We start from the raw sequence: 26,143 nt of genomic DNA, 5'->3' as shown, positions 1-26,143 counted from the left end.
GGAAAAAGGAGATGCTGAACTGGACCTCTTCACTTGCTAGCATCGGTCCTGAGTTTGGCTGGATCACTCCATTACCTCCAGGCTGCTTCAGCAACCTGCTTTCCCCCTCCTCCAGCCATCTCCCCTGGCTGGTGTGAGACCTGTGCATGCAGAGATTTAAGCTTGGGTGTCCTCAGTCCCATTCTGACAAGTTTTAATGATCTACTCCTCTGGCTTCCTGTTGCTAAGAGATTAGGCATAGCAATAGCAGGTAGGACACAAACACTAAAAATTCATGCATTGTGGCTGCTTTGGTCTCCAAAAGTTAAGCATTCCTTCCAACTAAGAACTCTTGGGACTTTTGAAGTGATCTCTTTTAGGCTCCCATTAAAACCAGGTTGGCTGTCATGTTCTTTGAACTGGCGTGCCATTACTTTTGTGCATCTGCACTCGGGTTTGATTAAAATTTAAAGGAAAACGACTCCAATGCTACCGGTATGCATCTGTCATGTACAAGCAAGAAAATAAGCATCCCAAAAGGGGGAAAAGGAAAGCATCAGCCAAACCTCCTTCTTACTTTTTGTCCACCTAGTCTTGGAAGTTGCAGTGCTCAGTACGGAAGGGCAGGTGCAGGACTTGAAATTCCCCCAGGGCAACGCAGGAGGCAATTCTATCCAGCTCTCTTCGAACACTGTGAAGCAGAACAGCAGAAGCGGTATGTCTTTTGCAAACCATTTATTTTTCAGCTGTAGCAACTTAATTTTGGAAGGGTTTGCTGTGTTATAATAATACACCCTCAGCAACATTAAAAATAGCTAGTCGATAGCTCTCATTTGTAAATAACATTAGGCTGGCTTTTCTCTTTCTTCCTTTTTTTTACTCGAATCAATCTTTCTGCACTAAAGCTGGGGAGGGATAGGCTATTTTAAAACATGTCATGTTATTTAAAGTGACTATAATAGCTTTCTTTTCACAGGGTTAGCAAAGCTGGTTTTCATAATTTACAAAAGCTTGGGCCAGTTCCTCAGTACGGAAAATGCAACCATCAAACTGGGAGGAGAGTTTGCTGGCAGGAACAGCACCATCGCTGTGAACTCTGACGTCATTGCAGCCTCCATCAACAAGGAGTCCAGTCGTGTGTACTTGACAGACCCTGTTCTTTTCACCCTGGCACACATTGATGTGAGTTATGGTAATGAATTAATGGGAAGGTCATAAAATCAGCAAGAGCAAAGAGCAAAGAAGGGACGGGGGTGGATCTTTCAATTTGAATTTTAAATGTCGGACTAGGTCAGAGGCACAGGTTTGTTTAAGTCTACGAACATAAAATTAAATGAGCCTGGTTCAGTGATTATTAGAACTTAAGTGTATTCTTAATGAAAGCTAATTCGGTAATCAACATGAAAATGTAAATGGCTCTAATTTGTTCCTAAGTGAAAATTAACTCTTACCTTAGCAGCAGGACAGAACAGCACCAGCTCTTATGATTTTGCTTCCTTAATGCAGCAAAATTTTAATGGAACTTAGAGCATTTTGCTTTAATTTCATACTGTCTGCTGCCATGCAGTAATCGTTCAGATAGGTTTTAGTCAACGAAGGAATCTGGTGCTGTTTTCTGCATTTCTGCTTGACACTAGGTTTAACTTCTCTGTGCTTGAACTAGTCAGATGTTAGTATTCCAACTAAACATCAGGAAGAACTTTTTGACAATAAGAGCTGCTCAACAGTGGAACAGACTCTTTAGAGTTGATGTTGTTTTTAGCAGAGGTTAGATGCCCCTCTGTCATGTATGATCTAATTTAGATTCCTGTATTGCAGAGGGTTGGACTAGATGACCCTTGGGATCCCTTCCAATGCTACGATTCTATTTTCCAAGCTGAGATTTTCCATTTACCAAAAGACAAGACTCTTATAAAAGAAAGGAAAAATCCCATAACCAGAAGTTTTTCCCCAGACCAGTTTTTCAGTTTACTTTAATCTGAATTATGATGTCTAGTGATCCTTTAGACTTGATGGAAATTGAGAAAAGGAAAGTGAGTTCGTTGGTAAATCCTCAATTATTCAAGAAGCCCTTTAGAGAAATTTCATGTATCCACTGCTGCAGGACCGGCAAAAATGGCCACAAGTGCACAGTATGAGCATTGAACAGCAAGTAGGAAACTGATTGATTAAAATTAGATCTATAGTAATGTGGACTGCACTTTGGCGTATTTTAAACTATTAAACCCACTTTATAACTAGGTGGTAGGCTTGTTCAACATGTTCTTGTCGGGTTTGCTAATGCAGGGTACAATCCACCAGAGTCTATCCTAGGTCATCTCAATTGCTGTTTAATAGGGCATGAACCAATGCCCCTTATTGAATTGTGCTCCAAAACAGCAAACCTCAAAAATGTGGAGAATGTAATCCAAATTGTATTCTATGCCCATTTTGCCATACTTGTCATTTCTGGGTTTACAGTTCTAACTTTCTTTCATCCTGGTGTTTTGCAGACCAAGAATTATTTCAATGCAAACTGTTCCTTCTGGAACTACTCGGAACGGACTATGATGGGCTATTGGTCAACTCAAGGATGCAAGCTGATCGACACAAATAAAACGCATACCACATGTGCATGTAGCCACCTAACCAATTTTGCAATCCTCATGGCACATAGGGGAATTGCGGTAAGGAACAATGCCTTTAATCGACAACCAGATGACATTTTGAAAACACACTTTACCTTCTCTCTGTTTGAGCTATCTATACAGTCGGATGTTAGTATAATTTCAGAATCCTTCTGGACATCTCATTTCACAGTATTCCAAATATGACCTTTGTGTTCCATAGGTTCAGATGTAAAAATGTGTCTGTTCAGTTCCTTATATTTAATTCTGAATGCCATTTCATTAAAGGAACTCAAATAAACAGTCATTCCCTATCATTATATAGCAATATTTTCTGCTTTCTGGCAGTTTTAAGTTCTCCGACAGACTCTTGCTTTCTCAAAGCATTTTGTAGATTTCTGATAGGATTGCAGTTAAGACTGATTACTTGAAAATCTTGCAAATTCACATTGGGACTGGTTAACTGTTGACAAAGGGATGGATACTTACAACCTTCAAAAGCAAATTTAAAAGGGAAGTGTATATTCTGCTCTGCATTCTCTAGACCCAGGTAATAGGTATCTGGAATGCATGAATTCTGAGGGCATTATAGAGCTGGGTTATGCAAGACATTGAAACTCGCATATAACAGTGTAAAACAAAGTCTACTGTGACGTCCTTCTTTGCTATCCCATTGATATCATTTTGCATCATGTAGCTATACATGTAAACAGTGACTTCATTGACCCTGCCTCTAGTTCCTCCAGATTACCACATTTAAATAAATATAATCATTTCCACAATAGATTCCACCTATGAACTCTTCTTACCTAGCCTTTAAATCCTGTAGAAAGAGTTGTGCAATTCACCAATGGGTTATGCAAGTACTGGAGAGGAAGCCTGTACTGGAAAATCAAAAACTACCAAGAACTATAAAGTACAAGTTCTTCTAGATGCTACTGAGCTACAGAGCCATGGAAATGATAATAAAGGATGTATGTTAATTTTCTCTTACCTGGCCATGAGCTGTATCATTGGCCAAGGAGCCTGACAGCCTCACTTACTCTAACTGGATCACACAATGAGAGTTATTCATCCATTCAATTTATGGAACATATGGCTTTTACTGGAGATCCCGTTTCCTTAAATTTCCTTTAATCTCCTGAACAATGCTTTATTTGTGCTTTCAATATAGAAATTATGTTTCTTCCTCCCCTGCCCTCCTTCCAAAACATCCCTTAGGCTTAAAATGTGGCATGTTATTGGAATAATAATAATAATAATAATAATAATAATAATAATAATAATATTCAAAGTTAGTTCATCTTCAGTGTTTATCTCTGTAACTGCCAATGAACAGGCTGTTGAGCTGTCCTTTGAACAAAGTTGGATTTTCTAAGTGTTAGCGACAAACATGATATTTTAGTTTTGTATTGATCAGTGACCACACTAATTTTCTTTACTCTTTATCATTTCCAGTACAATGGAATGCATGGTTTACTCCTCACTGTCATCACCTGGGTGGGGATTGTCATTTCCCTTGTCTGCCTGGCAATTTGCATCTTCACTTTCTGTTTCTTCCGTGGCCTTCAAAGTGACCGAAACACAATTCACAAGAACCTTTGCATCAACCTCCTCATTGCAGAATTTATTTTCCTAATAGGCATCGATAAGACAGAGTACAAGGTAAGCCCTCTTTATTTAACACACATCTGAAGATACCTCCCTGAAAGTAATAGTAGCAGTAAATTATTTGATGGCCAAAAGAAGTTTCTCAGTTGTCTGCTTTTCTGAAGCAACCTTTAGCGACTTTTCCCATGGACCGGTAGGTGACTCAGGAAATATGGCAGGCAGAGAAAAGGTTGAACTGCTAATGCCTGAAACTTCCCATTTAGATGCAAAGATGGAACTATCTCTTTCAGCTCAAGAGCGTTAAGATTTTTTGTGGAAGACGAATTCCACTAGATATGGCTTAGAATTTACTACGCCACAAAGACTTACACCAGTTTAAACAACAAAAAATATTGATGCCATAGAAGGTCCAGGAGGGTCTGCTGGCACCCACAGGTGTTGTGTTGGCGACCTCTGTTGTAGAGAAAGCAAGAAAACATGCCTGTTCAATGTTGTTGGGAGCCAGTAGAAGCTTAATAAGCCTGTCAAGAGAGTTTCTTGACAGGTATTGTTCAGCATTTAAGCCACCTATAGACCAACGAAGTTTTTCCTTCAATATTGTGTGTGTATTAGGGAGGGAGGGAGATCATAGGTGTACAAGTGATGTCAATTCAGATTGATGTATGGTAGTTTCTGTTCTTTATGATCATTGTTCAAGATCATTATTGTAATCCAGTGAAACAGATTTTGCAGCTCCAATGGGACGAATGGAACTAAGGAGGCAGTTAAATGCTTAACTCCCAGTTGGCTGCAGTGGCTTCTTAAGATATACCTGCCTCTTGTCTAGTAGGTGTACCTAGTGCCCCTAGATACAGGAGAATGTTACACAGAAATAATACATTCTTATCCTTAAGAGATAGAAAGCTATAGAGAGCCAGTGTGGTGTAGTGGTTAAGAGCAGTAGACTTGTAATCTGGGGAACCGGGTTCGCGTCTCCGCTCCTCCACATGCAGCTGCTGGGTGACCTTGGGCTAGTCACATTTCTTTGAAGTCTCTCAGCCCCACCCACCTCACAGATTTGTTGTGGGGGAGGAGGGGAAAGGAGATTGTTAGCCGCTTTGAGACTCCTTCGGGTAGTGATAAAGCGGGATATCAAATCCAAACTACTCTTCTTCTTCTTCTTCTTCTTCTTCTTCTTCTTCTTCTTCTTCTTCTTCTTCTTCTTCTTCTTCTTCTTTAGAATTCTTTTCCTTTGTGTGTCTTCATTTCTCATTTTAGATTAGCCTTTTCCTAAATCTCAAGGCATGAGGCTGAACCCATGGTTTCTCTAAAATAAGCTGCCCTTAGAATGGAGTCAGTCGGTAGGATTTTGTTCCGTACTCAGCTACAGAGTATGGCTAGTGATATGATAGCAGGTCTTCCTAAAAATAGAAAAAGCAACAATATTTGATATTTAAAGGGAAATGGAATATTCTGACAGAGGCATAATAATTTTCAACAGAAGGTATAAATAATACATCTAGTAGCTGGGGCTCTTTATCTTCTTGTACCAAATCATCTGCAATATAAGCCTTACAGCAGAGTGTTAACATTGCGCTACCAAAAATTAATGGACTGCTTGCCACACTTGATATTCCATTGCGTCGAAGAATGCTAATAGGCACATGCTTTCCATATCTTAACTCACAGAGTGCAAGAGAGTAGAGGCTGCAGCGACTGGGAACACAATACAGTTTTCAGTAGTATGAAGTTTTAGGCTTGCGGGGGGAGGGGGCAGTGTGTGTGTGTGTGTGTGTGTGTGTGTGTGTGTGTGTGTGTAGGGGGGGGGCTCAATCCACTCGTTGAGGTTCATTGCATATATGCTGTCATTACAAACCAAGCTGTTAACATCCACATTATTCATTTTCTGAATACATCAGATTTAAGTGGGAAGGTTGAAAGTGTTGCAGCTTGCATTTGATTGTTTCTTTTTCTTTTCAGATTGCATGCCCCATATTTGCAGGCCTCTTACACTTTTTCTTCCTGGCAGCCTTTGCCTGGATGTGCCTAGAAGGGGTGCAGCTCTATCTCATGTTAGTAGAAGTATTTGAAAGTGAATATTCTAGGAAGAAGTACTACTATGTTGCTGGCTACCTCTTCCCTGCCACTGTTGTTGGTGTCTCGGCAGCTATCGACTACTCCAGCTATGGAGCGCAAAATGCGTAAGTAATTGCTAGTGACCCAAGTGTTTCAGGCGATTTTTTTTTTTGTAAGCGTGTTAGCTGTCAGAGCCCCTGACAGACTAAAATAGCACCAGAAAGCTTTATTGGTACGAGAATGGCAAGGCTGTGTGCAAATTCCAATCAGGTCTTTTGTAATTTTCTAGGTTCAGAGCATTTGTACCCTGGAGAGGCAAGAGTCTAAATTACCACCTTTCTTTTTAACACAAAAGATTGACCCGAAACAAATTGGAGAAAAAGTAAATAACTTTTTGGGCCTCCAATGAATATTAAGTAAAATAAAACAAAATAAAATTCTACTTTACTTAAAAGTATCTGGTTTGCTTTAACCCCCCTGCCCTGGTTTTAAGCTAACACTTCATTAGATTTCTTTGTTCAGCATGCTTTCTAGCCAGCTCTCTTTCTGGAGAATGATAGTGCGGTGTTTCTGCCCCAGTGGTTCACTTTGATAATATTTACCGGGAAAGAATCAGATTAAAATTAGCCCACTGCTTTCTATTTGTTAAAAGAGGGAGGGAGGGAGAGAGAGAGAGAGAGATTTATACAAAATGACAGAAGGTACATAATATATATATATATTTCTGAGGATTTATGTTGCTAGAGGCATAAATGTGCCTTCCAATAGAGCTTACTTTGTCCTTTGATGAAATTAGTTACAGTATGGGCAGATACTGTTGGAATACAAGCAAGCTGCTTGATTCTGCTGTTGATTAAAGACAAACAAAAGTGATTCAGTAGGGAGCTGTGCTATATGAAAAGTGAATCAGTAAGTGAAGTGAGTCCCGATAAACTGATGCGTAATTTAGTTTAATCCTGTTTGCTTTTTTGTTTTTAACTATTAAATTTGCAGCAGCAGGGCTGAGGCATTTTGTTTGTATTATGCTGCTCTGCAGAAGAAGAAGAAATATGACATTTAATCATTTTCTGAGTTGGCGTTCCTTAGGGATAGTCAAGTGATGGACAGCTAAAAGCATATTTTAAATGCACAAAGAAAAGCTGCATGGGGAGAGGGGGGACCCACATCTATACTCTTGCCTGGGTTCACGGCTTATATCAAATACTAACCCAAAAGGAAGCAGAGTTGCTTAACCAAATACGTACCAGGCTCTGGGTTGATTAGCTGTACCACACAGGGCATCTTCTTAATGCTTGATGCTTTTCAACTTGTTAGTTGACCCCATTCTAAGGTGAGCTGCACCAGTGGCAACACCACTATTTTCTTCTTTCATTTAATTGAAAAGAAGGGGGGAAATAAATAAGCTTTAATGAGAGAGAAGCATCGAGAAAGGAAAAGGGATGTGGCCTTGAGTTTCATTCTGAGGTTTGATAGGTTCCAGATTTGAAAAGTGTAAAAGTTACTGTACCACCACCACCAATTATGGACTGATAGGCAACAATTACTGAATGCAGGTGATCATAAGGAAGTCTTGTTGAACAGCCTTAGCGAGAAGCTCAACAAACAGACACATTTGAAAGCATATGCTAGTGTTCAGAATTACATCACCATGCATTTAACTGAGAGTTGCATGGCTGATTTTCTCAACGTAGAACACTTATGGTGTGCTAATGCATTTCCCCTTAGTGACCATCCCATTGAACAATGTTAATCTCCTCCCACTTGGCACTCCACATCATGCTCAGGAATAACATACTGTACACACAAGGAAGCAAGATGTGTATGGCATCCATTTTCAAGAATAGGTTTCATATGGATGTCCACATGGGGTTACTGCTAAAAAAAAAAAGGTCACATCATAGCCAGTCCATGTGAATAAGTCCTAAGAGATGTCTACTTTCCATTGGTAACATGATAGAGTGTATGTGCTGTTCTCACGCCACTTTTCTTCTTCTTTTCTGTAACAGCTGCTGGCTCAAGGTTGACAACTATTTTATCTGGAGTTTCATTGGGCCCGTTACCTTCATTATTCTGGTAAGAAATCTCTCTCTTTCCTTTCCACCCATCTGCCTGCCTCTCCCCCAATCCACTTTATTTATTACAGTGGAAATGACCAAAATACTTTGAAAGTCAGGTTATATTTGCTATGAAACTGTCATAGCAAGAGCCCTTTTGGATAAGACCATAGGCCCATGTTCTCCAGCATCATCTTCTCACCATCACCAACCTCGTGGAAAGTGCACTTCTCATGGGTTGTTCATCTCCCCCACCCCCAAGCAACTGCTGATCTGATACCAATATTAGAGGTAGAAGACAGCCATGACAATTCTAGTCACTGAAAGTCATTTGTCTAACTGCCTTTTAAAGCTATCCAAGTTGATGGGCCAGCGCCAAGTCATGTGACAGCAAATTCTACTATGCACTGTGTTCATTTTGTATTCAACACTCCAGTATTCAACTTAATTGGATGACCTTGGGTTCCAGTATTGCGAGATACGGAAACCCCTCTCTGTTGTTTGTACACAAATTGGTGAATTTTCGACCAGAGACTTTGTACAATTGTGATGGCATATGAATCACAAGTCTTAGTTTTGATTTGTGCACAGTGCTATCCCTCCCTTGAGATGACCATTTTGGGATTTCTGTATTTCCTTCTGGTTTCAGAGCCTTTCAGATACCTTTGTAGAATCATAGAGTTGGAAGGGACCCCAAGGGTCGTCTAGTCCAAGCCCCTGCAATGCAGGAATCACAGCTAAAGTATCCCTGACATATCATCATTTATTATTATCTCTGTACCTGCAAAACTAAAACTTTATTTATTTATTTACTTTCTTTTATTATACTTTGCTTTTCATCCAAGAAGTTCAGAGCTTTGTATAGATGGTTTTCAGGTGGTGTCCCACCCATGTACAGTGGTACCTCGACTTACGAATTTAATGCATTCCGAATGCACATTTGTAAGTTGAAAAAAATTGTAAGTCGAATCCCATAGGATGCATTGGGAGAAAAAATTCGTAAGTCGAAGCAACCCTATCTAAAAAATTTTAAGTCGAAAAAATTCTATCTAAACCGCATCCAAGATGGCGGACAGAGCTCTGTTCGTAAGTAGAAACATTCATAAGTAGAGTTATTCGTAAGTCGAGGTACCACTGTACTTCTTTAGGAATAAATACTCTTTTACTTTTAGCAGTTATCATGTGCCTTCAAACTATTCTTCCTCACACATTCTATAATGCAAATGCTAATGATCCCTTTTTCCGGGGGGGGGGGGGAGGTATCATTTTACCAAACACTGCTGCATTGTAGCTGACGTGTTGGTGCAAAATTTAGCCTTGTTGAAGAAGAGATTTATCTTCTTGCAGTAGTCTTACAGTCTGAGCCTTTAAGCTACTGTATGTATTGAGTCGTACCCATGGCACCTAATGTCATTCTGTAGGATTGAGTTGCCAGTCCTTATCCTTGATTGCCGGTTGAGTCCAGAGAGTTTTTTCTCAGCAAAGCTGTACGTTACGACGCAGACAACTAGTATTTATTTCTCCTATCATGTTCATTGCGTTAATCATACTGTAAATCACATTATTGAAATGTTTTAAACAACACTGTATATAATGCCCAGAGTTGAAATCAGTGGCTTGGCCTGCCCATCCTCCACATTGCAGAACACTCCTGAGAGTCAGGGGATAGACCCCTCTTGCACAGTGTGGGATGTTGTGCAAAGGGAATCAGTGTCACTTGTGACTTATACCAATTCTCCCTTGCCATTGCATCCCCTACAACACAACTCATGCCAATCAGGAAGATTAATCTGTACAGTGGAACCTCGGTTTATGAACACCTCGGTTTATGAATTTTTGGTTTACGAACACCGCGGACCCATCTGGAACGGATTAATTCACTTTCCATTACTTTCAATGGGAAAGTTCGCTTCAGTTTATGAACACTTCAGTTTATGAACAGACTTCCAGAACCAATTACACCCATGCTTCGGGTTAAGTACGCTTCAGGTTGAGTACTCCGCGGACCTGTCTGGAACGGATTAATCTACTTTCCATTACTTTCAATGGGAAAGTTCGCTTCAGTTTATGAACACTTCAGTTTATGAACAGACTTCCAAAACCAATTACACCCATGCTTCGGGTTAAGTACGCTTCAGGTTGAGTACTCCGCGGACCTGTCTGGAACGGATTAATCCACTTTCCATTACTTTCAATGGGAAAGTTTGCTTCAGTTTATGAACGCTTCAGTTTATGAACAGACTTCCGGAACCAATTGTGTTCATAAACCGAGGTACCACTATATGTGAAATATTTGTCATGATTGAACAGTAAAAAATAATAATACTGTTTGCCTTGATCATTGGCATATGGTATACACAGATTGCACAACATAGTAGTCCGGTGGCAAAATCTGTTTCTAGCTATTTCACAGTATGGCTGAGGATTTGACAGGAGGTAAAATGCTCCTATGGTTAAACAGGATTTATTTCTTCATTTTTGAATTTCTCACTGGCATATAAGGAGTGTGCATCATAGAGAAGGTACATCATACATATTCACACAACTATAAGGATAGTGTTTCGGTTTTTTTAATTTCTCCTTTCAACATCTCAAGCAACACAGCTGATAGAAGCATGTGCAGAGGAAACCTGTCACAGCAACTTATTTGAGATAAGCCAGTATAGATAATACTGAAAGTGATGCTCCCACTCCTGACTATTAGATCGTAATTAAAAATGGCAGCTTTTAATCATGTATACCAGCGTGCAGGACTCCTTGGTATTTTTCGAAAGGAACATTACAGGCTGGATCATCCAGTTGAGCACTTCCTTTCCTCATGGTACAATTCCTGTCGCTTGTGCAACACAACACATAAGCTAGAACCTCACCGAAATAAGCCACAGCCACTTACTTCCTTTCTCTCCAAAGGGGCAAGCCGTTTCTTCCAAAATGTGATTGTTTCACAGTGAGATAATCTCGCATGTTATGCTTCCCCTTCCTGTTTGAAGCCTGGAGTGTGGCAATAGGAGGCGTTCTGCCACATCAGTAGCAGAGGGCAATATGGTGTGGCACCACCACTCCTCCTCTCCGGTTGGGCTGTGTCGCTGCTGCTTACCAGGAGGTAGAGGTGGAGGAGTTAGGCAGCAGTGAGCTGTTACAGTGCCAACACACCAGAGGAACCAATCCAGTTCTCCCACCAGTGCCTCTGTAGTGTGCCAGCTTCACCGCTGACTCATCCCTCCTCTCTACCTCCCAGAAAGCAAAAACGGTGAAACAAACCAGAGGTCAGGTGAGTGGTGCCATGCCATCATGCTGTCTGCTACTGCTTCCTTAAGTTGATGATGGTGATAATAATAATAATAATAATAATAATAATAATAATAATCCCAGCACGTAGAACTTCAGTACGCCAGGGAGAAAGTTTCTAGCCCATATGGCACACTTAGAATGCTGAGTACTATGGGTGTTTTATGTACAGTGGTGCCTCGACTTACAAATTTAATCCGTTCCGAAGGCACCTTCGTAAGTTGAAAAATTCGTAAGTTGAAAAACGCCATTGGAAACGCGATTTCCCATAGGAATGCATTGGAAACGGAAAAATTCGTAAGTCGAAAAATCCCTATCTAAAACCGCCGCATTCCCCCCCCCCCCCCGGATGTTGAGACATTCGTAAGCACGCGGCCATTACCCCCATTCGTAAGTTGAAAAATTCGGTTGTCGAGTCATTCATAAGTCGAGGTACCACTGTATTTAAAAACTGCATCTCCTACCTGCAGCCTGAAGTACTTTAGCCCAGGGGTTCTCAACAAAAATTTCTCGAGGACCCCTCATCGAGCCGCTATTGTGACAAGGACCCCCATTAATTCCTAATCCTAAAATTAAAAAGTGAGAGCCAAATTAAGAGTCTTTTTATATTTTATATTTATACGTTTTTTACAGTTACAACAGAGTACTCCATCAGTATACAGTTAGTTTTAATTTTCAGTTCTTAATGAGATGAGTTAAATCTGTCCTTTGAGTCCATTATTTCTGAAATATTAGGTTCCAAACTTGAAACCAACGGTCCATTTTTAACTACGCGAACTGTAACTTCCGCGAAAAACAATGCTTTGTTTACAAACACTACTGTTTTGCAAAGAGGCAGTGCACGCCAGGGAGGAGGGAGGGGAATGGAGAAGACAGGGTACCTGCGCAGTAGCGCACAAATGAAGCCGACGCATGCAAAGCATCTTGGGGAGGTGAGCGTAGTGTTTGTAAAGCGCCACCTAACGGCATACAGCAGAACTACTGCCTCTATCTAATTCTAGTTTTGCGCTAGACTCTGCTCATGCAGGAAGCGGCCAAAACAAAAAATCTGTTATCATACGAAATATATTTAATATATTTTTTATTCTAATAGCATCTTGCGGACCCCTCTGGCATAGCTCGCGGACCCCTGGGGGTCCGCGGACCACCTGTTGGGAACCACTGCTTTAGCCCATTTTGCCACCTCATTTGCACATAACTGTGTTGCAAGTGGACTGGTCACAGGCGTGGGAATAAAGTGGCTGAAAGCAATGTGCGAGCTAAGGTTCAGTGAGCCATGTTCTTGGTATTTCTCCTTTTCCTCTTTCTTTTTTTCTTTTTTTTTTTACAAAAACAACAGCATCATTTACTGTGAGCAGTACTTTCTTTGGGGATTTTCTCTCCCCCCCCCCAAGTCCCTCTCTTTCTCTGTCTTTAAATAACATTACACTTTGTGTGGGCCTTGGGCATTGAGGCAGATATTGGTGTTTCCTCATAACCAGGTCAGAGTGAAAACCGGGGTGAGGGACATTGAATCATATTGACCATGTACAGTCAGAGTCTACTATTATTTACCGGCCATGACATTATTATCCTCCTGCAAATCATTTAGACTGAGAAGTGAAAGGCCTTTGGGAGCAGTATTCCCAACTTCAAAAAATATGAAACAGCAGGTAGCAATCACTGCACAGTTCCTGGGAGTAATTCTTCTCTGGCAATTGCTTTGCCCTCTAATCGTACCGACCAAAAGAAAAGGGAGTGTAATGATTCGAGAACAGTGTAATGTGAACAGTGTAACTGCAGAAGAGGTATGGGTGTACATTAATGCATATGTGCCATTCAAGAATTTACCATTACAATCCTTACAAACATATGGTGATTGTATAACAACAACAGCAGCTGTTGCTACTATTTAACGATTTATTTAGCCCCAACAATGTGCTGCAATAATCAGGGAATATTTGTTAGCTGGAACGCAACTCTCAATGCAGAGTATGCTAGAGTCGCCCCAATACTGGGCTGCCTTCAACTAAATTATAGAAAAGGTAGACCTACTGTGTATGACTCCATTCGATACAGCGCACTGAAAATGGAGTTTGTGTTTCTATCTAGTCCTTAATAGAAAAGCTCATAATGTGTGAATTACTTCTAATGGACTTTCAAACGCTACATTATAGGTTGTGCCAAGCTTTTTGGTCACTGTTGAGTATGAAACACAGCAAAAAACAACAACACACACCCTCATTTCTTCCTTACACATATGTGGGCACACCCAGCCAGGAAAGGCAAACAGCAGATAGCTAATTCTTTATTTTCAAAAGCAGCTCCTTAGGCGTCCCGGATACACACTATGTAGTTGTCTACATAGCTGTTTTCCAAGTTCATGCCTGGTGAAGCAGTTGAAGAAACAGAAGGACCACACTTCCCTCCCCCCTGGGCTTAGGTACCCTTGTCTGACGTGAGTGCACACACACAACCTGGGCCTTCTCGGATACAGTGAACAGTCTCTTCCTCCACTTCCAACCTGTCCTGCATGCCCACCCCCAACTCTGACTGCTTGGACCCTTCCTCTTCTCCTTTCCTGGCTCCTGGGTGGCACCCAACCCCAAAAATCTCTGCCCCTCCTCTCCTGGGTTAGCCTCCACCCCCTTGCTTCCATCACATATTCGTCAGAGTGCTTCCAGTCCCTGTCAATATGTTACCTTGTGCATAACTGTTATCATGTGTACACAGTACACAGATGTGTCTATTTGACACTGAATTGAGAACAATCACAGTTTAATTTACTGGCTTTAGAACTTGAGATCTTACTCTCTTCTTCCCACTTCCAGCCCACATACACAAAATTGTAGACTCCTTTGGGGGAAAGACCAATACACCCATTAAGGAACAGTTAGATAAATTATAGCCTATACTGATCTTAATTGATAAGTTGCAGAAAATAAAAGCCCGAGTGTCGGTGATTTAATGGACCGCTATCAGCATTTATATGATCTTGAGGCTTTAGTCCATTGTAATTCAAGCAAAAGATTTATTTAGTACATTCTCAGATAAGATTCTGTGGCCATGATAATCTAATATAAATTTAGGCACTCATGATCTTGTTGAAATTGGCTGCTAATTTGAGGGAAGGAAATGGGTAGTATAATGTTATCTATTTGTTTTAAAGGAACTGGAAGAAAATTGTGTTCTTTGGGAATAGTAAATGTCCAAGGGGAAATCTGCAACCAGACGTTCCATTGACTTTGTCCTTTTATCGAAATTTTTGATACATACACTGATTTTTATATAAGCTTTTATGCCTTATATAAAAAATATATTGGTCAGTATTAGGATCTCATTATTTTGAATGGGATCAAGCACTTGCAGCTCCACACTGTGTTGTTGACTATGTATTTCTGTGTTTCTTGATCACAGCCTTTTTATTGCACGCCTTGCTGTTTTTGCATTTACAGTAAATATCACTATCCTCTCTTTCCTTGCCATACACCCACCCACCCGATGCTTTCCCTCTTAAGGTTAGGTAGGACCGCCTTCCCAAACAACCTTGCCTGTTCTCGGCGCTTTAGGAAACGTGCGACGTTAGGACCCTTGAAGGAGCGCGGTTGACTTTCCTTCCAGACTACGGGGCACCGGGGTTATTGTATCTATGGAAGAAAGCATGTGTGAGGGTAATGAGCAGTGGAACGCCATTAGTATGCCTGAAATGATTTAATGAAAGCTTGGATCATGACACGTCAGGAGCTGTTCTTATCATTTGGACAGCTCCATCTGCATCCTTAATAATTAATTAAGTTCAGGGAGAGTTCAGCTTTGCGCACTCCTTTCGAAGGGCTCCTTCAGACAACACTTCTCGGGCTGCCAGTCCCAGAGAGGAATTGGCTTCTGCTTGGCTAAGAGCAAGGATCTGCGAGATAGAAGAGCAATTTTAGAGCTTGCCTCTGCCAGGTAACAAAAGCTCCAGGGAGGACAAACAGGGTCAGAACATGTGCAGTTCAGCTAGGTTACCTCGGAGTGGTGTTTCTGTTCTTCTGTCTTATCATATCCATGTCAGCACTTCAGGCTGTGTGGAATGAATTTTAAGCTGCTAAGCTCAATGTAATTCAATTGAGCAGCTTGATGGCTTTAATAAAACAAAGTGCACTTGGCAAACTCTGGTCAGAAAAGCCCACAATTTTGACTTTCTGTGTTTTGCCTCTTTTCACTTAATATAATTCAAGGCGGTTTGAGGTTGGGTTAGACTTGTCATTCGTGTTGAGCTCCTGAGAGAGATTCTCATGGGCCTTAGGAATCGCCTGCAGGAAGATGACTGACCCAAAGCGTTCTGGATGTGGTTCTGTTTCATGAATAGGGAAACATATGATCTCTAAAGAGATGACATTGCTTCTCCTTAGTGATACTGTCCATCCAAGACAAAGCAACTTTGCAGCGATAGCATAATAGGCATTGGGATTTCATCCATTGGTCAAAATATTGGCAAATCCTCAGTGTGAGTAATGGAAGTTTTAGAAATTTTGGCATAGTTCCTGTGCTCGCTGTATGGAGAGGGGATGTATAATACTGTACTTTATGCTTACATCATCCTAGAAAAATGAATTCACCATAATGTAGTAAACTTCCGTGATTCAAGTACATGTTTCCATAGCTCCAGGTGCCATGTCAGCAATACACCATTTACTTGTTTATTTGTTTGGTTTATCTTCATTTGTATGCCACTATTTGATTATTCAGAGTGACATATAGCAATAATATGTCTACTTTTGGTGGAAGCAGGAGAACTGAACCTAACCCTGAAATGAAACCAGTTCCCCACCACTGCCACTGAAGAGGTGATCAGCATAAAGGTGGCATTGTGCCAGGTTGGGCTAATCACATTTGGTTTTGTAAGCCTTTTCTCCATACACATTGCCTCTTCTCTGCCCCTTTCTCAATTACACCAGGGACACTTCAATCAACTGCCCTTTCCCATTACATCTGAACTGGGAAACTATGGTTACCAAGTTCTCAGAACACAGCTTGAAGTTGGTTTAAGAGCCTAACTTGTTCTGTACCTGGTAACCATGGTTTCCCACTTCAGACACAATGAGAAACTATGGCTAAGTAAATGACGTCTTGCTTTAATTGCATCGAGGAAAGAGGTTGGATATGCAGGCACAAAGCTTGTTCACAATCCAATATTCCAATATAACAAAGCTTATATCCCAAGTATCACTATCCTACACCATACCCAGTTTCACCGGTGCTACCGGATGGGCCTTTTAGCATTTCAGACTTTTTTGTATACAGTAATAATAGTGCAGTAGTAGAAATGGTTTTGTTGACTTTAGTTTGCAGACTTCGTAACAGTGTACTGTTTTGGGAAATTGTGGTTTACAAATAAATAAAATATAGGCAATATATGTATTGTGCTCTTGTGCCTTGGATTTCATGCATGGCTCATATTGTGAGCTAGGACTAGGCATGCAGAAGTCTCCTTCTCCATGCACTTCACCCTTACTCAATAGGTCCACAGTTCTCACACCCTTTCAGAGGAATCATTAATCACGAGAAAATTACAAGATCATTTTATAGTGTTATGACAACAGAAATCTTTCCGTGAGTTTGAATCAATTCCTTGAAGGAATCGATTCAGTGGCTTTCAAGGCACACACAATATTAATGTTCTTTAAGAAATCAAGCATTTAAATCACACCAATCACACCTTACAAATATGTGTGATTTCTTAGACAGCAATGAGAAGAATCAGGAGAGTGAGGCATAAGCAAAATATTTTCTTCATAAAAATTGCGAGTACAAGTCGTTTCTTGTAAAGAAACGAATTCCTCTGCCCCTTTCTGCCCCTTTCTGCTTTCCATGTTACATGATATTATGGCAATCTGTCTGAGTTTGTTTACCCCTTGATTAGAGGTGATTTATCTAGAGGAGATGCATTTTCCCAGAGCTCTCACCTACCATGGTGATGTTCTTACCAGGTGTGTGTGTTTAATAGCAAAAAAGTGAATACTTTTCTAATAGGTACTTGGAGCATAGGCAAATCAGACTTTTGAATATTGCTTTCACAGAGTGAACTAGTGTTATTTGGTTTGCTTGACGCTTTAAACTAAATCATATTTCACTTGTGGAGAACAAGTATCTCATGCTCTGTTGTCATATGTCTCAGTTACTTTGCTTTAGAACGACAGTATGTTGTATCCTTAAAGAGATTTTCATTTTCACTTACCATCATATTCAGGACCTTTATCAGCTGAATCAAAGTGCAGTGTTTCTTGTTCTGTCACCCTTTCTCTTTCTTTCACTTTCTATGTTTAAGCAGACACTCAATTTTTTATTTTTTCAATCAATCAATATATTTTATTGTTTATAGTCAATGGCCATCAAAATACATTATGAGCACAAATCACACAGCTACAAAAGACACTCCATGCTCCAGACCAAGAAAAATCTACAATGTCCAAAATTTAGGAACATTCCTTCTACTCAGCATCCCTAGGGTTTGGCACTATTCAGAAACGTTGCCCTTATCCTTCTGGTTTTTATTTATGACCCCCCCCCCCAAGGATTCTACTACTTTGGGCTTATTCCTTTGCCAATTTCAACCACTTTCAAATCTGATTAGCCGTCTCCTGGCATGAGTAGCATGATGATATCATTGACCCCAGTTATGGATAGTGTTTGCTGTCTTGAGGGTGGGGGAGAGACGTTTGCTGTAGGGAGGTAGGAGGGCTTGCTTCATAAACCATATTGGTTTCCACAGCTGATATCCACGGGGATTTGGCTGATGTTATAGCATCTATGGCAATCTTCAACTCCTGCCAGTGAGGAATGCAGTTGGAAGTAGCCCAATTAGGGCCACTATTCCATGAGTAATGAAATCATGATCCTGGACACTCTAGTAGCAAAGTAGAAAGCAAAGCTATGCCAGCAGAAACAAGAGATATTAGCATAGCAGCATGGACAAACACATCCACATCATCCATGGGAATCTTGCACCAACACCAGTCACAGCCAGGCAATTTATAGTGACTTCAGGGGTGCAGCGATGCTATCACAGAAGTCATTCCACCCCCCCCCCCCTCAGTGCATAAGCATGCTTGCAGGAAGAGATATTTGTGTCTCAGAAGCAGCCGTGACTCACTGGTTAGGAGGACAGCGGCTGATCCCTGCAGCCACAGTGGCATCAGCAGGATTTTGGATTTCAAGGCAGCCAAAATACAGAATCAGAAGCAGCCTGAAATCATAACACTTTTTGTCAGAAGCAAACAGTGCCACTCCACTTAGAGTAGGCAGCCAGTTTGTACAACCCAGAGTGTAGAAGGCTTGGGTATAGAAACTACAGGACGACGGCCCCATCGTCCCTTCCTCTGATAGAATGGTTAGTTAATATTCAAAACAATGCACGTAAAAGATCTGTGTTACTGTCTGCGTAAGGGTGCAACCATTTTGCAAGGGAGAAAAGATAGCCAATTCTGCTAGGAAGAATACACAGCAAAACAGCAAGGACAAAAAAGAAAGCATTATGAGCTGCCTGGTTGCTATAGAGTACAAAATAAATGCATTATTTACACTATGGCTTTACAGGGAAGTGGAAAGGGCAGTCTGAGTCATTGCTAATTCCTGCAGTTGCAACAGGGGATCAAACTGGCTTCAGTTTAACTCCCAGTATTGGCTGCAGTTTATTGTCAAGTATATCATATGTAAACTAGGTCATTAACATGCCGAAATTATTATTCTGCTTTGGGTGTCCCATGCTTACTATAATCAATTGTTCTTTCTCCATGATAATAACGGCACCAGCATTTGAGATGAGTTTGTTCATGTGAGCCAGATTAATTTCACCTTGAGTTTCTATTCTCTTGATCTATAATGGCTTGTTCAAAACCTGGCTAGTTCAGAATTTCCTTGTTTTATTACACATTATTTATATCACAGGCATGTAAATAACCTACATACAGGGCTCATTCATATGTAATGCTTAGAGTTCAGTGCTATATGATTAAGTTGGAATGAACCCAAGCAAAACATCTGACTGCGTTCTCTCCTCCTTCCTTCTCCTTCTCTCACATGGCAAGGGGGAAGCCTGGTTGGTTGTTAAGTTCAAACCAGGGGATCTGGTTTAAAACAAGCTCTGCTAAGTTTCCTAAGTAGCCAATTTCAGACCATGGATTGTTAAGCTGTCAAGGCCAGGCTGAACACTGATGAATGGGAAGGGCTGTCATACGTCCAGATTTTTTGGGGGGGCGGGGTTTGTCTTCCTAATTTCCTACTTTTTGAAATACGGCAACCCTATGAGTGGGGCCTCTCTGTTGCTGCAACTGGCTCATTGGGTGCACTCCTAGGAGCAGCTGAGAAATGCAGGACTGATAGACCCACATTTTCCTAACTTGTAGGTGTAGTTTTGACAATAAAAAGTTAATTTATCACTCTGGACATTCCTTGCCTGACAGTGCCGTGACAGAAGTTGGCTTGTTAAACTAACCAGAGTTTGTTTTAAAACAGGATCCTTGGCTGAAACATAAAGGCACACCGGGATTCTTCAAAATTGAAACTAGACCCTTTCAACACTGTTCTGCTGGCAGCGTTACAGGCGTGCGCGGTTGCAGGAGTCCAATGCAGTGCTCATTCTGGCTCATCCACAAAGCACTAAACTGTGGCAGCTATTACAGGGGAACACTGCCACTCTGACTTTCCTTTCTCGGTAATTTAGTAGGAGACTTGGGTTCAGGACTCCCAACTTGAAGGGCCATTTCATAAATTAAGCAATGGCTTACCTCAAGTCACCACCAAGTGCACACTCAACACGGAGCAATAGCTGTTATTCACACTTTAATTTTTTAGACCGACACATGAAGCATCTTAGGTGTACATTTAAAAAGACATTGAAATATGTTTCCTTACGTTCTTTTGTGCAGGAATGTTTAACATTAGGCAGTATGAAGCACAAATAAACCAAAACGTCAAACCAAAATGAACAACAATACAAGATGTGCACTGAGTGAGAGTGGCTGGGCTTTGGCCATTCTTGATCTAACCTTTCTTTGCAGCCGCTTTCTGCAGACTGTTCTGTCACCAGCCCCAGAATAATTTGGAAAATAACCACTTTTTTTGTTTAGTCTAGAGCATCGTCATTACCAACTTGTTACTTGAAGTAGTTTAATTTCATTGCTATCTGTTTTGACAGCTGAATATTATCTTCCTGGTGATCACACTGTACAAAATGGTGAAGCACTCAAACACTTTGAAACCAGACTCTAGCAGGTTGGAAAACATTAAGTAAGTGCTTTGTGTTTGAATCCAGAACTGTGATTATTTTTTCTGATTGTTCCAACTGATTGAAAGCTCCCCCTTTCCATTAGCAACACAAGGCTTTGTTTCCCAGAGCCCACAGATGTCAATTAGAAGTAAACAGCACCAATCCTACTCGTCATATTTGTTGCTATAATGACACAGGCAACACTTGGAAATTAAATAACTTCTGCTTGGAACAATGGCCAAGCATTTGTTTTGATGCATTCATGGAGATTCCTCAGCAATGTAGCAAGTTCATTTGCATTTAAAATGCAGCTCCCAAACGGTGTTCCTCTTTGCATGGCTGGTGTTGTTCTGCTGAGTATGTTTTGTTAAATTATTTTCAGATGCTAGTGATTCTCAGCGGTTTCCCCATTCATAACCCCACTCCCCTAAGAGAATTTGCTTCTACTTCTTTTGTTATCTTGAAGATTATCTGTTGCTTTTCATGCAAATTTAACAAATATTTACTTTTATCCTGTGACCACACAAGAATCACAATACTCCCTTTCTTGAAAGTAGAGCAATAGGTTAATATTCTTAATGAGAATCTTACAGTGGTGGATCGTGCTTTAGGTCAGAGGTAGGAAAGATAAGATTCCATTGTCCAATTACAGCCCAAGCATCCATTATGTGGGTAAAGGGAGGGAATAGATTTCTGGGAGGGAAGCCTTTGGGTTGGGTGGGATAAACCCTTTGGAGTAACATTGCCTACCCCTGCTTTAGATCATTCTATATTTAGAATGAAATTGTTTTGCTAGACTTAAGAGGGACAGGACTTTCCCCCCTAATCATAAGCACTCTTACTTGGAGGTCAGATCCAGTGACATCATTGGTGCTCCCAAGTGAAATGTGCTTAGTAGTGGGCTCTTGAATTGTCTTTGAATGCAGAATATGGCAAGAGCAGATTTATAGCATTATAAACTAGATGTTGCTTAGATAGGTCACAATATCAGCTTCATTGCATGTTGCATGTTAAGAGAGAGAGCTAATCTTTAGCACCTCTCTTTTCTTCCTTTTCTTCCTCTTTCTGTCTTCTCATCCACACCAGTAATTACCGTGTTTGTGATGGCTACTATAATACGGACTTACCTGGGTAAGATAGAACCCTACATTAACAAATCTAAAGCATGACTTTTTAATTATTTTTATTTAAAAAAAAACACTTTACAAATTTGGACAATTTTCTGGATTGTCCATAATTTTAATTAACAACTTTGGAGATAATCTAATTTGCTAAACTATTTCCAACTATTATATGCTTTTTATTATTTTAAACTGCTTGCGTCTGCACTTTGAATTTTCTAATTTTAACTAATTTTTGTATAAAATTACTAAAAATGCTTTCTTATTAATTTCAATTTAAATTCTGTCTAATGATTTTGTTTCTCTTTTCTGCTTATAATGCTTTCTAGCTATGAAGATAATAAGCCATTTATCAAGTAAGATCATTAGTTAGATGTGGAATGCACTGAATAAACCCCTTTCCCCTTCATTCTGTGCTGTCCTCTGCAATTTCTTTCCCCACCAAAACTATTCATGACAAAATATCCTTCAAAGACTTTCTTTTGTGATTAAATCCATATATTTGTCACATTTCAGTAAGGCACTTTCATATGAAAGTTAGACTATCTAGTTTAGCAGAGTCTTCAAACTTTAGGTTATCAGCTTTTGATCTGCCATTTAACTTTTGTGTATTTGTGTTATTTGTGTATGTGTGTGTCAGATGCAAGCACAATTGTTAAAATATGGGCATCCATTAGTGGTTAAAAGACACTTTCAAATCTCCAAATATACACGCATACATACAGATAAAGCAACGGGGTTTCTGGACCTGGTACTAGAACATTGCATTTTAAAATAACTACCGCTGCTGTTTTCATTGGAAACTAAAACGGAATTGCTCTTCCTATAATAGATAAAAGCCGATAATTTATAATTATATATGACTAAAAACCTAGTAAAAATAAATTGCAGCAAGTAAACTTTTAATATGCAATTTTGCAATGTGCATTTTTTAATTTTAAAAAATGGCAGTGTTACTTAAATTGCTTTTTCTTTTTCAGGTCTTGGGCCCTGGGTGCATTTGCCCTCCTGTGTCTTCTGGGCCTAACATGGTCTTTTGGACTGCTTTATGTCAACGATGAGACCATTGTGATGGCATACCTCTTCACAGTATTTAATTCTTTCCAAGGAATGTTTATTTTCATCTTTCATTGTGCACTCCAAAAGAAAGTGAGTCATTGCACATGTACACTTTCTCTGTATCTCCAAAATATTTCCAATATCTCTTTTTAAACAAGGCATTAGATAGATGATAGATAGATGATATAGTGCATAGACAGGTGGAACGCAGCGCTCTGCTGTTTAACTTGTGATCCAGCTGTCAACAAAATTGCTGTTAGAAGTCCTGATTGTTGGGTTACTTTTACCCATTCTTCTGCATTCTTGCAATACTCCCCCTAGGTGGCAATGTCACAGACGAAAGTGAACACACGCCAATACAGTGGTGCCTCGCTTAACGAATGCCCTGCTTAACGAAATTTCCACTTAACAGAAGTTTTTTTTCTAGCGAAGGTTGCCTCGCTAGACGAATGCGTTTTACGAAAAAATTGTCTAGCGAATCACGGTTTCCCATAGGAATGCATTGAAATTCAATTAATGCGTTCCTATGGGCAAAAAAATTTCCAAAAAAATTTCAATGCATTCCTATGGGATTCGCTAGACGAATTTTTCGTTATAAGAAAAGACCTGTGGAACGAATTAAATTCGTCTAGCGAGGCACCACTGTAACTGGGATTGTCTGGATGCAGTAAGTTCCATGTTATCATGTTTAATGTAGGGGAATTAGAGCAGAATTCTATATGTGTCTATTCTGAAGAAGATCTCAAATGAGATCAATGGGGCTATTTTCAAGGCAACTTCCTTACAATCGTAGTGCTAATAAGTTACAAGGCAAGTTGGGCCATAAACTAGGCATGTAAATGTGCCTATCTTTAAAAGAAAAGCTTCAAAGCCACTTAAGAACATGGGCATAGCCGGGGGGGGAGGGGCAGCTGCCCTCCCCAAATCAAGTAAATCAATAAAAATACTTAACTGAGGTTCTCTCCACCAACATAAAGCCTGGCTACGTCCATGCTTAAGAAAGCAAAATAAATAAATAAAAGGCATCAGGAATCATTCTAAAAATGGATGGGCTTTGTGGTTCAACAAACGTATATGGCCTCTGTTATGCAGCATGGAACAAATAAGTATATTAAAATAGAGTAACAGCAGTTAGCTGTTGGTGGTTCCTTTCCCCTGAAAAGCATTGGTGAATGGGATCAACCCCGGTAGCACATCTTTCTTTTCATCTGTGATTTTTCTGGCTGATGGTAGATTTGTTCATTATAAGGTGAAGCTTTTGGCCAAAGTTGATCCCCAGCAGGCTGATTTGAGAGCCCTGGCAGAGCTCTTTTCTTTCCATCCTCCAAGAGCAGGATTGTACTTAGATATAGGTAAAATACTATTTATAATCAGCATTTTAAAGAGAACCGTGAAAATCAAATTACTGCTCACACATTGGGATCCCTGATTCATAGGACATTTCATTAATTTGAGATCATTGGATAAAAGGCATGCTGATTATTGGCTGCTAGTTTGATAAGAGTTGAATCAGAAGTAGCCTTTTGTATTTGAAATGAAGTTGGCATTTCATTATTATTATTTTTTACAATTGGTATACTCTCCAGTTTGAGTGTGGCTGCTATGATACAGGCAAAGTGATTTGCGTCATGAAATGGGGAATTGCCAATTGGACAGTAGGTATTTCCTCTGAATTAGAGGAATGGAATGAATATTTGAAACATTTTAAAATGAAAACAGTCAAGATACAAATGCTTCCTACTCTAGGCTATTATAAACAATGTTGTTGTTTTAAAAAAACCAGTAACATCAAAAGGCACACTGCCTTTATTTGTTATTTGAATTATGCATTGTTTTTATACTATGTTGCAGTAGTCAGAAGCAATATTAAGTGCCAGTTGAGCGTGGAAAAAGCTTAACCTTTGCAAAAGCTGTTTCATACCTGCAAGAAGCATTCAGGCTGCCGTTTAAGCTTTAAAAAGTTTCAGTGTCTTTCCCTGGATATCATTCTACTTCTGTATACATAGCTAATGTGTTCTTTTTATTCTGTTATTACTAGTTGGCCACTAAATTGAACAGAGAAATAGAATTGTGAAAGTGAAAACTATTATGTTTCTAGTCCTGACAAGATGATAGTGCTGTTACTTCCTTCAGTTTTGAACAAGCTGTAATTTAGAAATAATGACAGTGGAATGTGCGGCACTGACAGATAATGTACATTCACAGCAGTATAGACATTAGGCAAAAATCAGCCCCAGGGGGTGGTATTTGGGAGGCAGGGGGAATTAAAAAGATGGTGACAGTCGTTGGTCACACACATACACAATTTTGCAGCTTATATAGGAAACCCATACTATGCCCATTCTCATCACTGGCCTAAATTTCTAAGGCCGTTGAAATCTTTTAGGCTGTAATCCTATATAAACCTGAGAGTAAGCTCCATTTAAACTGAATTGGACTTGTTTCTGACTTGACATGCATAGTATTAATCTTATTTCCCTGGGGGTATTAGCAACATTCACGTAGCTTTACATTTTTGTGAGCTTGATCACGCTAGACTTTGAAATACAACTTTATTTTGTGCCTTCCAAGTCCAAATAAATTCAATCCCAAATATGTATCCTTGAAATTAGCAGTGTGGCTCCCAGTAGTGGTCTGTGGGGGGTGGCAGCACTTACCTAATCTCCCATCACCTAGGTTTACTGTGGAGGAGCGAGTGAGGTTGGCATGATTCAAACGCACCAGGGAGAGCACCAGATTGGCTCCACCGATGCCTTTGCACCATGGTAACCTCATCGCTGGGCTCCCCATAGACCTCGGCTGCACTGGTTAAGTTATTGTTCCATTTCCCAAGCCACTACAACTATGGTGCCCAGCTGTCTTCATTGCTCTCATTCCACTTTATTAGCCAATAGTTGCTTGGCACGGACTGGCTCTCTTCAAGCCGTTAAGCCAGGGGTCAGCAAACTTTTTCATCAGGGGTTGGTCCACTGTCCCTCAGACCTTGGGGGTGGACGACGGACTATATTTTGAAAAAAAATATATGAACAAATTCCTATGCCCCACAAATAACCCAGAGATGCATTTTTAATAAAAGGACACAGTCTACTGATGTAAAAACATGCTGATTCCTAGACTGTCCGTGGGCCAGATTTAGAAGGC

At 40.2% G+C, this 26,143-nt stretch overlaps 1 protein-coding gene across 10 annotated transcripts in view; it reads left to right on the top strand.

The window, feature by feature from the left end:
• Nucleotides 1–26,143, top strand: part of ADGRL2 (adhesion G protein-coupled receptor L2) — a 257,131-nt gene that overhangs the window by 220,151 nt on the left and 10,837 nt on the right. For all 10 annotated transcript variants that reach the window (XM_060276788.1, XM_060276789.1, XM_035123241.2 and 7 more), the window contains 8 exons: nucleotides 572–694; nucleotides 956–1,161; nucleotides 2,472–2,645; nucleotides 4,044–4,250; nucleotides 6,156–6,376; nucleotides 8,258–8,324; nucleotides 20,751–20,842; nucleotides 22,924–23,092. In XM_060276788.1, the coding sequence (XP_060132771.1) occupies nucleotides 572–694; nucleotides 956–1,161; nucleotides 2,472–2,645; nucleotides 4,044–4,250; nucleotides 6,156–6,376; nucleotides 8,258–8,324; nucleotides 20,751–20,842; nucleotides 22,924–23,092 (1,259 nt within the window). The remainder of the gene's footprint in view (nucleotides 1–571; nucleotides 695–955; nucleotides 1,162–2,471; nucleotides 2,646–4,043; nucleotides 4,251–6,155; nucleotides 6,377–8,257; nucleotides 8,325–20,750; nucleotides 20,843–22,923; nucleotides 23,093–26,143) is intronic.

This window comes from Zootoca vivipara, chromosome 7 (assembly GCF_963506605.1).
Source record: "Zootoca vivipara chromosome 7, rZooViv1.1, whole genome shotgun sequence".
NCBI lineage: Eukaryota > Metazoa > Chordata > Lepidosauria > Squamata > Lacertidae > Zootoca > Zootoca vivipara.
The sequence above is the reverse complement of the archived record's forward strand: the minus strand, read 5'-3'. Positions and strand labels throughout refer to the sequence as shown.